At 42.0% G+C, this 15,181-nt stretch overlaps 5 protein-coding genes across 5 annotated transcripts; 4 read left to right on the forward strand and 1 right to left on the reverse strand. All coding sequences in view use genetic code 12, as the record gives it.

Moving 5' to 3' along the window:
• Nucleotides 1–513: 513 nt before the first annotated feature.
• FOB63_003561 (uncharacterized protein) lies at nt 514–2,574 on the forward strand (the record flags this gene model as incomplete). The annotated part of the gene is made up of 1 exon (XM_002615310.2): nt 514–2,574. The coding sequence occupies one exon, from the start codon at nt 514–516 to the stop codon at nt 2,572–2,574; it is 2,061 nt and encodes a 686-aa protein (XP_002615356.2).
• A 166-nt stretch (nt 2,575–2,740) lies between these two features.
• Nucleotides 2,741–3,599, forward strand: FOB63_003562 (uncharacterized protein; the record flags this gene model as incomplete). The annotated part of the gene is made up of 2 exons (XM_002615309.2): nt 2,741–2,771; nt 2,824–3,599. 2 exons carry the CDS (start codon nt 2,741–2,743, stop codon nt 3,597–3,599), a joined length of 807 nt encoding a protein of 268 aa, XP_002615355.2.
• A 45-nt stretch (nt 3,600–3,644) lies between these two features.
• On the reverse strand, nt 3,645–11,360 carry UTP20 (Utp20p; the record flags this gene model as incomplete). Its single annotated transcript, XM_002615307.2, has 1 exon — nt 3,645–11,360. One exon carries the CDS (start codon nt 11,358–11,360, stop codon nt 3,645–3,647), a length of 7,716 nt encoding a protein of 2,571 aa, XP_002615353.2.
• Nucleotides 11,361–11,771: 411 nt separating this feature from the next.
• On the forward strand, nt 11,772–13,019 carry FOB63_003564 (uncharacterized protein; the record flags this gene model as incomplete). Its single annotated transcript, XM_002615304.2, has 1 exon — nt 11,772–13,019. The coding sequence occupies one exon, from the start codon at nt 11,772–11,774 to the stop codon at nt 13,017–13,019; it is 1,248 nt and encodes a 415-aa protein (XP_002615350.2).
• A 487-nt stretch (nt 13,020–13,506) lies between these two features.
• On the forward strand, nt 13,507–15,028 carry FOB63_003565 (uncharacterized protein; the record flags this gene model as incomplete). The annotated part of the gene is made up of 2 exons (XM_066102334.1): nt 13,507–14,283; nt 14,348–15,028. The coding sequence occupies 2 exons, from the start codon at nt 13,507–13,509 to the stop codon at nt 15,026–15,028; spliced, it is 1,458 nt and encodes a 485-aa protein (XP_065958353.1).
• Nucleotides 15,029–15,181: the final 153 nt, after the last annotated feature.

Below are 15,181 nucleotides of genomic sequence, written 5' to 3' on the forward strand. Positions count from 1 at the left end.
CTGTGTTTAGAGAGCGCTAAGGGATCATACTTATCAAATGAATTTGCCTACTATTCGTGCTTATTTTCCCTGGTTGAGATTTTGCATTTGATTCTTCTTTGAAGCATTGATTTAAAGTATGTCTGTTGATTTGTTTGAGCTGAAAGCGTAGAAACTGCTACCCTCATAAGAAAAGTGTGTGATCTTAACGGACATCAACTTCTTTCAAAATCGCGTGCATAACAAGGATTCGCACTATCGACCTCAAAAATTCGCCCTTTTGAGAGAAACTCTACATCGCAGTTATGATAAAGCAAGGACCCCCTCTCTTTAATTAAAAATGCTGAAGTACTAATGCTGCTCAAATTTCTTCCACATTAATTCAATGAGAATCATATGTAGAGACTGTATGTCGATCCGCCGCAATCTGACCCCACAAAAAGATAGGGAATATATGCAAGCCCGCAAGGGGTTTTGCGAACGGCAAAAATCATCCTTCTAGTCTACTAATACGATCCATTTCAGTTGCTCAATATGGGTGACAACATATCTTTGAAAGTTTCCCTAGTCAAAAATGACCAAACCAGGGATAAGTTCGTTTCGATAAGCTCAACGTTACTAAACTCCTTAGCATCCAAAGCTAAACTTATGACCTTCATTTTGAAGGACGTATTCGAGGAGAATGTTACCGTGGATGAGAAATACGTGGAAGATTGTAGGCTTGAAAGGAAGTCGAAAAGACATAAGAGGTTTGTACCCCTCCATACGTCAGAGGATTTCAAGGAGTTGATGAGAAGCTTGAGAGTGAAAAACCATGTGAAGCTTGCAGTATACTTACCTGAGGTTTGTTCAACACCACCGCTTTCCGAAAGCCCATTGTCTGAAGCATTGGAGCAAATTAAGAAGATCTCATCAGGCTTGCAAAAGTCTGAATTATGGGACTTATTCAAATCAATGACTTTGAAATCCGATCCCGACTTTCACGTTGAGAACAAATCTGTCGAATCGTTCACACGTACCGAAGAGGCAGTCGTACACCCGCGAATTCTCTGTGACTTCTGCCATCCAAGTGATGATTCAGAAGAGCTAAAAGGAACTAGATATAAATGCACAGTTTGTCAAAATTTTGACTTGTGCGAGAAATGCTACATGTCCAGAGTCTCAATTTTTGGTCATCTTCCAACGCATGAAATGATTTCAATTCCAAAGCCATCAGATTCCTTTAGTGCACGTCTTCTGTATTTGCACTTTACTGATATCCAGAGACCTGCTGATTACTCTAGGGGCACAAAAATCGTAGAGAGTTCATCTACGGCTTCCTCTTCTGTTGCAGAAGCTCAAGAAGCTACCGATCTCTCGACAGAGTATAAAGAGCTTTTGTCCTTAATTCCCGATGTGGAGTGTAACAAGTTTGATGTTATCAAAAGCTTAATTCAAGAAAAGTATCACTACCCAAGGAATAATGGAGATAGTGAACGAGAAGTTGGCGCAGGCTCAGTTGAAGAAAAGTATTATGAAAATGAGGTAGAAGGTATTGAATATGATTCCGAGGAGGATGTATGTGGTCAAAATATTGTTTGGAGATTCGCAAAGAAAGGTGACGCTATTCACCTTTTCATGGAGAACAGATCCTCAGTTCCTTTATTGAAGGGTCCAATTACTGTTAAGCATTCCATTGAAGATGAAACTATTATCCAGTTAGAGATGGAGTCCGATCTTTTGCCCGATGAAGTTGCTTGTTTTGATTTGAGTGACGTGGATTCAGCGCTTTTGAGTCGTCATAATTTCACACGCTTTTGGATCGAGGGCCCCGTTTTTGAAGCAAAATGCATGAAACCAATCTATCTTTCTCACAGCGGCATTCCATTAATCGGAAATGAACCAGCAGAACCGATTATTTCAACTGAAGCGTTGACACTTGAAGTCACCGTAGTTCCGAAAGGAAAGTTATTATCTCAAATTATGTTGGCCAATAAGAGCAATATCCCATTTGATGCTCGCGGACTCACCATATCCGTTGTCAACTGCTTGGACAGAGTCGTCGCTCTGGTTACAGTGAAAAGGAAACACGCCATTTTACCTGGAAGAATTGCAAAGTTTAATGTTCCTGTAAACAATACTCATTTCAAATATCCATTCAAGATTCTCATTGAGAGCGAGATGCTTTCGAGTTCGTGCGATCTTAGCTTAAAGCAATTGAGTGGGGTCTTAAGATCCAAAGTGGTTACGGAAAGCGGTCACGAAGTCAGCCATCATGCAGACAAACATATGGTTGAAGAACACGAGGAAGAGCCTCATAGTTTGACTGAAGATACTGACATCATAGAGAAATTGACAGAATCTAATCTCGCTACAGTTGCAATCAAGGAGCAAGAGGATCAGCCTAATGTTTCTCATGAATCCCAGCTGTTCAAGGGATCTCAGCATTCATTAATCATCCCCTCTATGCCATTGCAAGTAAAAGAGTCTATCCCAATGACCGAAGCTACCAATAGCTCGGACCATGAGGATTATGATGTCATAAGCATTGCCGACGGGGAAGAAACCCAAAGTGACTATGAGGTTTTGTCACGGACAATGTCATTTGAAACTTAACCGTGCCATATTGTAGTGACATGCTTTTGTACATTTTTCTTTTGTGTTTCGAATTGGCTTTTAGGATAATATATATTGTTTTGTCAGATATGAAGGGAGTGCAGATTAGTTAAGATGCACACCTTTAGAACAGAAACAGACAGCATTGACTTCAAAACCGATAAAGATGGTGCACATTAAGGAATCTGGTCCAGAGAGTGAAGGTATGTGAATGCTCCATTATTTAACATGTGGGTTTACTAACGCTAGAAGAACAAAAATTCAAACAAAAATGCAACGAGTTGAAGAAACGCATTTCTGAAATTGAAGAAAGCAACGAAATAGCGACCATAGCGTTATCGAGGACTCGAGTGGCCATTAGAAGACTAAGACTTGAAAATTCTGTGCTATTGGAAAAGTTAGAACAGCGGCTTATGTCGCTTCCACAGACTCCTGAAAGTTTCGAGGATATGTCACGCCCCACTTCGCCAATTCTTACAGACGAATTAATGAACTTGAAAGCAGTGAAAAATGGAAATGGGAAGAACAAAAAGCTGAAAGCAACACTCACATCAAGCTCATCTGTCAAGAAGATGGCCAGAGACCCCAACTTGCCTAAGAAACCGTTGAATGCTTATTGGATTTTTTTTGAGAAAGAGAAAGAAAGAGTAAAAGCGGAACTAGAGGCTGGTAAGTCCGAAAAGCCAGCTTTGGATGTTTCAAAAACTTTGACTGAAAGGTGGAAGAGTATGAGCGATGAACAGAAAAGTCCATATCAAAAGTTGTATGAGGAAGATCGTTTACGGTATCAAACAGAAATGACTATATTCAATCAAAATAAAGATGGTGAGAACAGTACTACTATTTCACAACAGAACAACAGAGAGCCTGATGCATCAGAAGAGGACGAGAATACCTCAGTCATGAGGGAACCGCTTGAGAGCGAGCATGTTAAGAGACAAAAGCTCGATTCATCACCTGCTGTTGACGATGCTGGGAGTTTGAAAGAGGACGAGGACCAAGCCATCGCGTCTATACAGCAATAGGCTATATCACATAGATTTGTATTTTGGAAGGTCTAGACTTTCTATTTAACGCAAGGTTCTTTTTCTTTTTGGCTTGTAAAAACCATTTTCGTCTTTCTCGTGCTTTCTCTTTTCTCTAAACCTCTCATGCTTTCTCATTTTTCTTCTAGCTGCAATATCTGGTGCACTGAATGTCAACTGCGCCCGTTTAGAACGTCTTTTCTCTCTTCTCTCATCAATTATTCTTTTAACAGCAGAAAACGTTTCAGTGTACTTTGTCACACCAAGTCTGTCCTCGAGAATTTTCAAACACTCTTTGGCAGCTGCCACCACGTCTTCTGGATAATCATAATCGACAAGGGGATCAATCAAATGGTACAAGCCAAGAAGAATTTGTTTAGAGATTTCTGTAAGTCTTTCGTCATTGACAATTTGACAAATCATCGCTGCCAATTGAATAGAACAAATCTTTGTAGCCTCATTATGGTTTTTGGTATCTTGTCGCATGATGGAGCACACGCGATAAACTACAAAATCAGTGGCCTTATTGAATTTGTTGCTTCCACTGATTTTGGCGCCAATTTCACCATCAGCTTCAAAGTCATCGTCTTCTGCCTCTTCTGCATCATCCTCTTTGTAATAGAACGGCGTCTCTTCCGCTTCCCATTTCTTTATGATCTGGATCAAATTCTTAACAATTTGGGTTCCAAGTGCTTCAGAAACAACTGGAGCACCAAATTGCCGTAAGGTCCTGTAAGCGATAGTCTGGATTTCGTAATCAGATATGTCGAACTTGACGCTATCAAGGTGATTCAAGAGCAAACCTACCAATTTTGCACTGATAAGTCTGACCCACGTGTGAGGATAAAGCAAAGTGTCTAACACATCTTTCCAAATATCCTCGAAAGATGCACCGAAGACATTCTCTTTCAAAGTGCTGCAAACGCTCGAAAAAACGTTAAGCGAGCTGTACACATCTTCCCATTCAATATCATCATCATTAGAGGTACTCTTGGACTTCTTGATTATTGCTGAAATAGCATTAAGTGCATGCAGATCAAGATCTGGGTTTTGTCCATATCCAAAAACTGTCAAGTAAATTTTGTAAACCAACAAACCGCAGCGTTGAAGGAGCACGTTGGCCTCTTGGGTGATCCAGGAGTCACAGAACTTTTCCAAATCGTGACATTTGTCGCTGCCCAATTTCACAAAGATTTGCTTCACCAATGCCGTAGCCATTTCACGGCATTTTGGAGAGTCATCGGAGACAATAACATTAGCTAAACCGACAAAGAAACTGGATGCCAACTGCGAGAAAAGAGTTTCCGATGATCTTAACGTCAAGGAGTGCATCAATTCCATAACAGATTGGCGACCTTCTTGTGTAGGGTACGACAAGTTAGTAACCAAGAACTTGAACGCCTTATCCAACTTCTTCGTTCCTTGCTCGTACTCCATCAAAAACAGGAAATAGATACTTCTGGACATATCACGAATTTCCTTGGCATGATTTACGACCATAATGGACGAAACCTTGTCCATGACATCGTAGACTTCAGGAAGCATCACATGCTGAGACACAACAGCTTTCAAGAAATTAAACGCCAAACCCTGTTTATCAGGCTCTTCGAGGTCAGGCAGGATACGGGTCAAAAGATATGAGAATGCTGAGTTGTTCAAACGTACCGATTGCTTGTGTCTAACAACAGAAGCTAAGTACCGTAAGCAAATCTGACAAAGATCTGTAGTGGTTGTAGGTGAATTTTGAATAATAGTAAATGCCTCCATTGCAGTCCGTTCAAAAAAGGCATCTCGTGTTTCAGCAAAAGGCAACTTGATGATCAAATCAAGCACTCTGTAAAGAGGTAATAAAACAGTTTCACTTTCAGATGCAATGCTTTTTTCCATCAACGGGATGAATCCATCGACATTTGCAACATTCAACAAATCGCTATGACGACCTAATGCAGTCCTCAATAATTCGAAGGACATACGCTGCAAGGTAAACAGCAATTGCGAGTTATCTCTGCTAATCCTTTGCGGCTTCGCATCCAACTTGACCAAGAAGTGATCTTCTGCTTCAGTAGGTTGGGCAACTTCCTTCCGTGCTCGAGGAGGTTCCTCAGATTGCTTGTGAAGTTCATAGCAAAGCAACAACATTTCACGGGTGGATGACTGAACATTATGGTTAAGTCCGAGTGCATATCTTCTGAGTAATTCGTCTAATTTTCTCAGAGTTTTTGTTGGAAGATTCACCGATAACAACAGTTTGATAGGCTCAACAATTAAGCGGAAGTTTGGCAACGTAATATTGGAAGAAAGAATTTCGGCGGAGTCGTAACTCTTTTTCGACTTGACTTCTCTCATTTTACTGACATAATCTTCTGCATCTTTCTCTTGTCCGGCAGCACCAAAAGTGTCTTCCATGATAATAGCAACAATCATCTGACAAGACTCATCTAAGTCACCAGACTCGTAGCTATCAATAACAGCCACCAACAAGGAATGAAGAGTATAACTTAAAACATGAATTTGAGCACCACGAGACAAAGCACTCTTCAACTCCTTCACAATAAATCTGAAATATCTTGCTCCCAACGTCTTCGCAACCCTGCTTAGAGTTTTACGAACAGCATCTCTCAAATGCTGAGTTCTCGATCTCAATACTTGACAAGTGCTAGTTAAGGTACCAGGCAACTCAACTTCCGTGATTTCCGTAGAAGCGCATAAGAGCAAATCCACAGCGACTTCGACTAGCGGTGTGCGTGCGACAACGGTTTCGTCATCTCTCACTTTTAAGATTTTCATAATTGCAGGCAAACAGTCCTTTGTCACAAAGCTATCAATTTTCGATTGTTCTGGCCAATCTTCCATAACATCCGTAGTCTCATTGTTCTTGGCATTCAGGCTAGAGCTCAAAAGAGCCTGAGAGATGCGAACAAGAATATTCACATTGTCTCTTAAGTACTGAGGCTCTGATTTTGTAACGGCTGTGAGATGCTTCTTGAACAATTGTTTGAAGTCATTCCAATTCAAACAACGCACTAAATATGACCAAGCCTCATGAGTATCGTCCAAAATGTTACGGTATCTTTCATCTTTACAGACGATGTAAGTCTCAGTAATCGGTAAGATATAATGGTAAAGGCAATCTGCACCAATTTCATTTCTCAACTCGATTAAGAGTTTCAAAGAACGTTGACGAGCACCAATCTGAATATGAGTAATACCTTTGAAAAAGTCCCTTTCATCATCTTCATCTGAAAGTAGGACCTTCATTTTCGCAAACAGTGGAACATAATCGGAATTGCGAACAATATGAGCAAGAACACCCACATATTCTTCTTTAACATTATCATCTTCTTTTCTCAATCCCAAGCGTATATACGGCATAACCACTGACTGGAAAACACCGATTAGTTCTTCTGCGTCACTTAAAGAAGGCTTTGATGCCATTGCATCGACGAATCTTTTCAACACGTATGCACCATTGGATCTCAAGGAAATTTCTTCAGTGTCATTGATGAAAAACAACGACGAGTATAAGATAGGCAACCATTGCAACCTAGTCATTTTCTGGCTGAGATCCCCATTAATGATCTTGAATGCACTAATCCGTCTATCAAAGTCTGGTTCTGCCATACGTCTAGGAGAATAAGAATTCAATTCTTCAAGGAGGTAGGCAGTTTGCTCAAGCTCGACAAATGTGCGGCTCATCGCCTTGAATACTTTCACTAAAGACTCTCTCACATTCCGGTCCTTATAAGAGCGAAAAGCTTTTGAACATACCTCATACAATGGCTCAATATCAGCAAAGGAACAATCAAAACCGTCTAACAAAGAAGCAAGAGAAAGAAGGATGCTGACCTTGTCATTGTTGCTTATTTGGAAGGGAGATTTATTCAATGCCAGAGTTGATGCAGTAATAAGGCGGCTCTTTGTGTCATTGTCGTTGATAAAATCTCCCTCAATAGCCAATAACAAAATGGTTGAGGCTTTAGTGTTGATGTCTCGATCCAGAGACTTTTCCAAGATTTGTGGTAACACGCGGAGCAATCCATCCACAATAAGTGCCAAGACTTTGAAATATTCATCACCTTCCACATCTTTTTTCATCAATGCCGCCATACAAAAGTCCAAGATCGCTGTAATAACAGTATCTTTGGTGTGAGGATTTGAAAGCAAGGACATGATTGCTTTGACAGGAGCAAAATCTTCAAAGTAGAGGAAAGGTACTAAGTTCGTAGATTCAATCCATCCAAGCATAATTTGCATCAAAGACGACGGCTGTTGAGCGTTTTCATTGGCAAAATGTTCCAATCTAGGTCTCACCACCAAGTTGTACAAAACAGGAGCTTCCTGACTCCAGCTGTGAGTTCCAATCAAAATCTTAAAGAGAGTATTAAGACATTTGAAGCCTAATTGACGAATGTTCCTGGCAATCTTATTGAGAATTTCGTCTTCGTGCTCACCATCAATAAAGTTTTGTGCAACCACCAAACAGTAAATAAGTGGAGGTATGGTAGATCTTAAGACTTCTCCATATTTGAGCCCTAATGCATTGTAAACATCGGACAACATATTGAGATAACCCACCATATTCTTAAGGTCCTGCTTGCTCACAATAGGAACTTCTTCATTATCAAAGAATTTGGAGTGGTCGATACGCTCACTCACTATATCAAGGAATTGCTTGATGTAACTATCTGGTAGGTTAGGCAAAACAGTGGCAATAGCGAACTTTCTGGACGACTTGTTACTGCCACTAGATGCACCTTTAGCTCGACCATAGAGTATTCTCAAAACAATAGGAATAACGTCATTGGTGTCCTCTTGCTCAATTTTAGAGTCTGAACCAGATGCCGTGAGAGATTGAAGTTCATCACGGAAAAGCTTGTCATCAAGTAAGTTCTTCAAGTTGTCCTTATATTTGTTGACTGACGGCTTATTGAAAGCAAAAATCACGTCAAGTGCCTGTTTCTGTACGTTGCTTTGTCTTGATGTCAAGCAATGCAACATAAGAGCATGCAACTTGGCTTGGCCCTCAACTTTCCGTAAACTCCGAAACTTTGTGAACACAGCAATCAATTCAAGTTTATCTTTCATTGACCATCCTTTAAGCTCTTCAAGTTCATCCGCTTCGTTGTCATCTCCCATTAAACTGACAGAAATGTCAATAAGTTTTGAAGCCAAGGATTCGGCCACAGAAGGGACAGATTGAAGCGCCTTGATGACCCTAGCTCTTAAAAGTGGTTTGTACAAGTGGAGCTCGCGATTGATCTTCGAGTAATCAAACAAAGCAGCTAGAACATCAGCGCTAGACAAGAAGACTGTTTCCAGGACCTTGACAAAACTAGTGGAAAAACGCTCATCTGAAGGTTGAGATTTTGCGATTGAAGATTCTTCATGTCCAAGTTGTTGTGGTTCATATGGACTGTACAAGTCAGATTGATCCTGGTAATCAAACTCCAAGAATCTCAATAATAAATTGCTAATTTTTGAGGACGATGATGAGTTGGCAATTTTTGGAAGCCCCTCGTAAACAGCAAGCCAACATGGTTGGAAGTGATTTGAAAGCAAACCCATCGAATAATTGATTATGAGGGAAAGGTCCAATTCCTCAAAATGATTACTTGCTCCAAATGTCGTATACATATTTCTGATCCTCATCTTCACATCATTCGAGTTTGCAACAGCCAATGGGATCTGATCAATAATTCTCATCTCCGAAAGCACTGAAGGTGCGGGTGACCCGATCACAGAATAGAAGGTAAAAAGCAATTCAGCACTGGCAAGTCTTATGTTTCTTTCAGGCAATATGAAATTTTCAGAGATCGATGCACAAAATGATGTGGAGCATGATTCAAGTTTGCTTTGCACCTTTGCGCCGAATGCTCTCAAGAAATCATTCAAAGCATCAACAAATACCTGAGATTCTTTTAGGTCAGACAAATTTTCTATAGCGAATTCCAAAGTGTCATTAACAAGAGCGGAATCGCCATTCGTTGCCTGAATGATAGCCCTTAATAACATTCCAATGATATCATGCAGAAATTTGGAGTTTCCAAGTTTCGCTGATGTGATGGCTCGCAAAGCTTTGAGAAAAACCTCGCCATCGACTTCTTTGAAATCGCACATGTATTGCATGATTTGGCATTTCCAGTACAAGTTTAATAAAGTTTCATCTTCCAAGTGCTTTAAATCATTTTTAAACAGCTTAATGACAGATTGTTTGATGGATGAAGGCATCGATAAATTCTGCTTCATTTCACTATGCTCTTTAGTCAATTTCATTTGCGCTAAAGACAATCTCATAAGATCATCTTCTGAAGTAATTTTATTGGCATAAGACTGTACGAGTTTGTTAACATTAAATGCCGACATTTTCTCGGGAGCCATTATCATCGACGACTCAATAAAACTTAAGAAGTATTTACCACCGTCGATGTCCAATAAAGCATTTTTGAGTGTTTCAAAATACTTGGTAAGTTCTTGAAGGTCACAATTTCTTATAATTATGGCAAATAAATGGGTCAATGCAGTGATAACTGATAAATGGAGAATTTCATCATCCAGCAGTTTTGTCTCTACCTCCTGAATGAAAATCTTCACTAAACCGAAAACGTCAGGCCACGATGAAACCTTTCTACCTGAGTCTGCGAAGCACAATGCAATGAGAATTTGAGGAGCAAAAACAAGAATTTTTCCGTTTTCGGAAGACTGGACTATTTTGGCAAGGTAGTCGATAATATTCAGGTAAAATCTAGCACATTCCGACTCATTTCCATGATGCAAGACTTCCAATAAAATATCACAAATAATAGAAACGAAGGCTTCGCTTTGTTGGCTGAACTCAAGCGCATTTTCCACTAAAACGGAAAGAATGAGCGTTGCTTTAGAGTGGAAAGTGTCTTTCGTATTTTTCATGGATTCACTGAAAAGAACAACCAAAGAGCTCCTATAGAACGAATTTTCTTCAAGAAGATGAGCTTGGGAAGTGAATGCGAATTGAACTGTCATTTTTAAATCCTCGACTTTCTGTTTCTTGACCAAAAACGATAACGCCTCACCGCAGAACCGCGATACGTATGTCTTCTTGGTCATCAGTAAGACTGGAATTAGCTCTGTCAAAGTGGGGATAAGGTCCTTGACCAATGTTCTGGATAAATACTTGAATGCAAATGCCAAAGAGTTGAAACACCATTCCAACACATTGGAAGTATTCTTCATATTCTGGGAGTCATTTGGATTTGTTTCTTGGGCAAGTTTAACGATGAGGTTTAGGTATCTTATATAGAAGGGCATAAAATCTGGACCCAAATCGTGAATGAATTGAGACATAAGTTCGAGCAATGGTTGCATAGAATGTATGTCATTTTTTTCAATGTGTTGATGTAAAGCTTCATAGATGTTTGATTGATGATGCAAGATTTGAGGTAATGTTTGGCACCAAGGCTCCACCTCCTGAACAAATTCAGAGAAATTGCCACTGAGATTGACTTCCTTCCAATGTTCTAACGTGACCAAGAAATGGGAAGTTTCCACATAATCGTGTGCTCTAATGTTGAGTTTCCGACTAGGCTCAATCTTTATGGAGTCCACCCTTTCCTTGAAAGAGCTGAATGCATGTCGCCTAGTGGACTCCGTTGTTTTTTTCTGGACCCTGGCCATCTGTAAATGAGAGAATGAAACCTGATTCAATATCTCACACGCATTTTTTTTGAGGGCCCATCTCATCACCAAAAGTTCGTGGTGTACGGGTGCATCAAATGTCCATTTCATGCGATATCAAGAAACCATTGCAATCAACTAGGAAATAAGGGGATTTCAACGATCAGATTGAAATGATACTGCTATTTTTTTTCCTACTGTGAAGAGTGGAGGAGAAGAAAAAAAAAACCAAAGAAGCAAAAGAAAAGTAAACCCTTCCTACTCCACGACTCTATCCGTACTGTAAATTGAAAACTCCAGAAGAAATACCGTCAAGTGGACACAGTGGCACCAATGCGCCACAACATGTAAAAGGATGACACGTTTAATACACGGCGGAAGACATTAGCTATCGTGAAAGAAGGAAGAAAGGTGTGGACAATCACGTGACCACAATTAATTGCATTCGAGAAGCCGAGCAATAGGCCACAGGCTTCTTTATCAAGCGACTTCACAGTGTGAAGCCATCGGACTAGGTTTAGAATGCTGCAAAGTTCAGAGCAATCGCCGCTCCTCAAACAAAAGCTGGGACCTCTTCCGGGAGCGCTTCTGAAGCAGCAGAAACCAGCAGCCGTGCAAGCAAACAAAACTGGATCGAAGATATCGCAGCCGAGCAAAATTGGGTTGCAACGAATCAGCAGAACAACACAGAAACTCAAACTTCTTCCGGAGGACCCACCGAATTTGGAGAGGAATGATGACGAGGCGGGCGAGAGAAACGGAGAACGATTTCGGGGAAATGAGGTTTACTCTCAGGTGACTAGAATCAAAGATAAACCGGCCCGAAAAGATGCGGAGATACTAGGCAAGCTGCACCGTGATCTTCTTCCCCGAGTCACGGCATATTGCACGTGTGGGTCTTATAAGATGAAAGATTTGCTTCGGTGGCTCAAAGACCGCAAAAGAATACATAACACGCTGCCCAAGCATTTCGATGAATGCTTATACACTCCCTTCACATACAAAGACTGGCGGAGTGACTCTGAGGATGACGGGAAAAAACTTATAAGATTAGCAGATGACGGAGGAGAGATCGAGTTCGGCAAAAATAGTGATGTTTTTGTTTTCGAATATGGCGTGGTAATCATGTGGGGGTTCACAGTTAAGGAGGAACAGGCATTTCTCGAGGACTTGGCTAGATTCGAAAGTGAAAAGCTATCTTCGGAAGATATTCAAGTCGAAGAATTTAATTACTACATCACCACGTCTTACCAGCCACGAATTTACAACGACTTCATCACCCTCCGGGATGACTCGAATTACATGCTTAAACTATCAATCTCACATGCATTAGCACAGTCGGTGAAAATCTCCCTTTTCGAAGAGTTGGTGGACAACACCATCGAAGATACACAGGATATCCCACAGCAGATTGCTCATACGGGTAAAGTGGAGATGACAAGAGATGAAACCATGAAGTCCATCGGTGAGTTATTCATTCTACGCATAAATATCAATCTTCACGGATCAGTGCTTGATTCGCCTGAATTGATGTGGGCAGAACCGCATTTGGAGCCGATATACCAGGCCGCTAGAGGATACTTGGAAATCAATCAGCGGGTGGAGCTTCTCAACCAGAGATTGGAGGTGATTTCTGACTTGCTACAGATGCTTAAAGAACAGTTGGGCCACTCACACGAAGAAAGCTTGGAGTTCATTGTGGTTGTTCTTGTTTGCATCGAGGTATTGGTCAGTGTGGTCAACATTGTCATAGACATTCTTACGTATTAAAAAAATGTAAGCGAGTTGTGGAACGGCAAAAAGTTAATCGTGTACAGAAAGTGAGACAAAATGGACAAAAGAGGCTAGTGCAAAATTATCGCTTGTGGCGTGTTTTTTGCTCTCGTAGGGGCTAGCGACATTTTCGTAGAATCTTGCTATTTCCATATGCTTCCCGCCAATGTCCGGCGGCTAAATGATTATATGCACGACTAGAATGACGTTTTCAATGAGAAAGGGCTAGTTTGTGGCAAGTAAGCGGGCGCTTGCGGCGAAAACTAATAAAAGGGGGCAAATGCGTCGCACTTGCCACAAAAGTTTTTTCTGACATTCGAAGCAGACTTGCAAAAACGCTGAAATCATCTACAGCTATAACTACTTAGCCCAAAGACTTTTTTTTTCTATACTTGAGCTTGGAAAATATATGGCGCTTGTGATTTGAGAGAAAACACCGACTATTCTAAGAATCTAAACTTTTTCAGCATTTTAAAAAATCTGGATGCGTCAACAAGATTGTTCGGGCTCCAAGTTGATAAGGACTAGTACCTTGTCATCGGAGTTCATCCGAAACAACCTAGATGTCATCAATACCACTGTTGATTTGAATGTGAGCGATAAAATAAACCAAATGTCCGACAACTGGACCAGAGAAGAAGAGATGCAAGGCCGGAGGCTTGTGAAACTAACGGTCACTAACGAATCTATGTCCAAGTTTTGTGTAAGTGCGGATGCTGTCAGCCCCGCCGATTATAATCCCAGAGATTTGGTTGTGTCATGCATCAGGTGGGCAGAGAAAAACGTGGATGTGGTGACTTCGGTCGACATCATCGTTGTGCTTGAGTACTTTGTGGGCCAAGCGTTTTCTATCGAGGAAAAGAGTCGAATACGCCGAAACTTGCAGTTTTTGAAACCCTTCACCATCACCAAGACCAACGAAGACAGCAAAAGACTATTCAACGCTATCATGGCCATGGAAAACCCAAGACCGCGCAACATCGAAAAGGACTTGAAGGTTTTCAAGTGGGCCGACTTGTTTGTTGCTGTGTCGAAGGTGCTTTCGAAGTACTCGCCCAACCCGAACCGTGAAAGCCTGGGAGTGGAAAGTTCTGTCCCAGTGAACGGCACTTACAACACCAACGGCACCAACGGCACCAACGGCTTTGCCGTGGACAACGGCAAGCTTCTGTCACAGGAAGGAGTCGGCATCAAAGCGAACGGCGTTTCCAGCTCGGAGTCGCCCGACGACAAAAACCCCAATCTTGAGTGGCTGTCCCTGGTCACTCGGTATCCCCTACGTGGGCCAAGCCCCCATTATCCCAATATCCAACAGCTCTTCGAAGCTGTGCCCAGCCTCCGTGCGAGTTGTCCCCAGTCCGCTGACTATGTCTTCACAGGAGTGCCGCCGTCCTTTCGAGCCTATGGAGGAGCTGCGAGTTTTCGCCAACGACGGGTTGCCTGTTTATAACGGGTCGGAAGCTTCGTCGCTGTCGACAGACTTGTCGCTCCGAGCCAAGTCGCAGTCTACCTCCACCTCGATCTTCATGCCGATGGACGACAAGAGCCTGTCGCTGCTATGTGTCGGCAAAGACAAGGAGGACCGGTCGCTGTCGGACGGCGACACAAGCAGTGGCAGCCGCACTAGTGTGGTTGAGAGGCGGCCCGCATTGGAAGACATTCCTTCGGGCGAAGCTGTTCTGCGGCTCAGTACGGCCAACATGAAGAAACACGACCTTGAGCAGGAGATGTCAGAGGACCCAGCATCTCGACTAGCGCGCATTCTGTTGAAGGACAATCCGAAGCGAAGGCGGAGGCGGAAGCGGAGAAACGGAGTGAAGAAGGTGAAGCTTCCCGGAGTGGAGTCGCTGATGGAGCGGACGTTCCCACTCCCGAGCCCGCAGCAGATTGAGCGCTACTCACACGAAGAGGACTCTGTCCACTTGGCGCCACGTGAGCTGCCGGACGAAAGCTCGAGCATGTCTTCGATCATAGATCTGGGGAAGAGCTCACCGAGCGATTGCTAGCTTTTAATGTAAACGACTAATATCTTGCTTTGCGCGACTTGTGGCTGGTGAAAATGTATTATAGACGGCTCATGTGACTGATGTGGAACGGGAATGTTGGATGAGGCTGGTTTTGCATTTGGAGTGCGGCAAGTATGTACACTAGAATATATT

This window comes from Clavispora lusitaniae (genome assembly GCF_014636115.1).
Source record: "Clavispora lusitaniae strain FDAARGOS_655 chromosome Unknown tig00000105_pilon, whole genome shotgun sequence".
Lineage (NCBI taxonomy): Eukaryota > Fungi > Ascomycota > Pichiomycetes > Serinales > Metschnikowiaceae > Clavispora > Clavispora lusitaniae.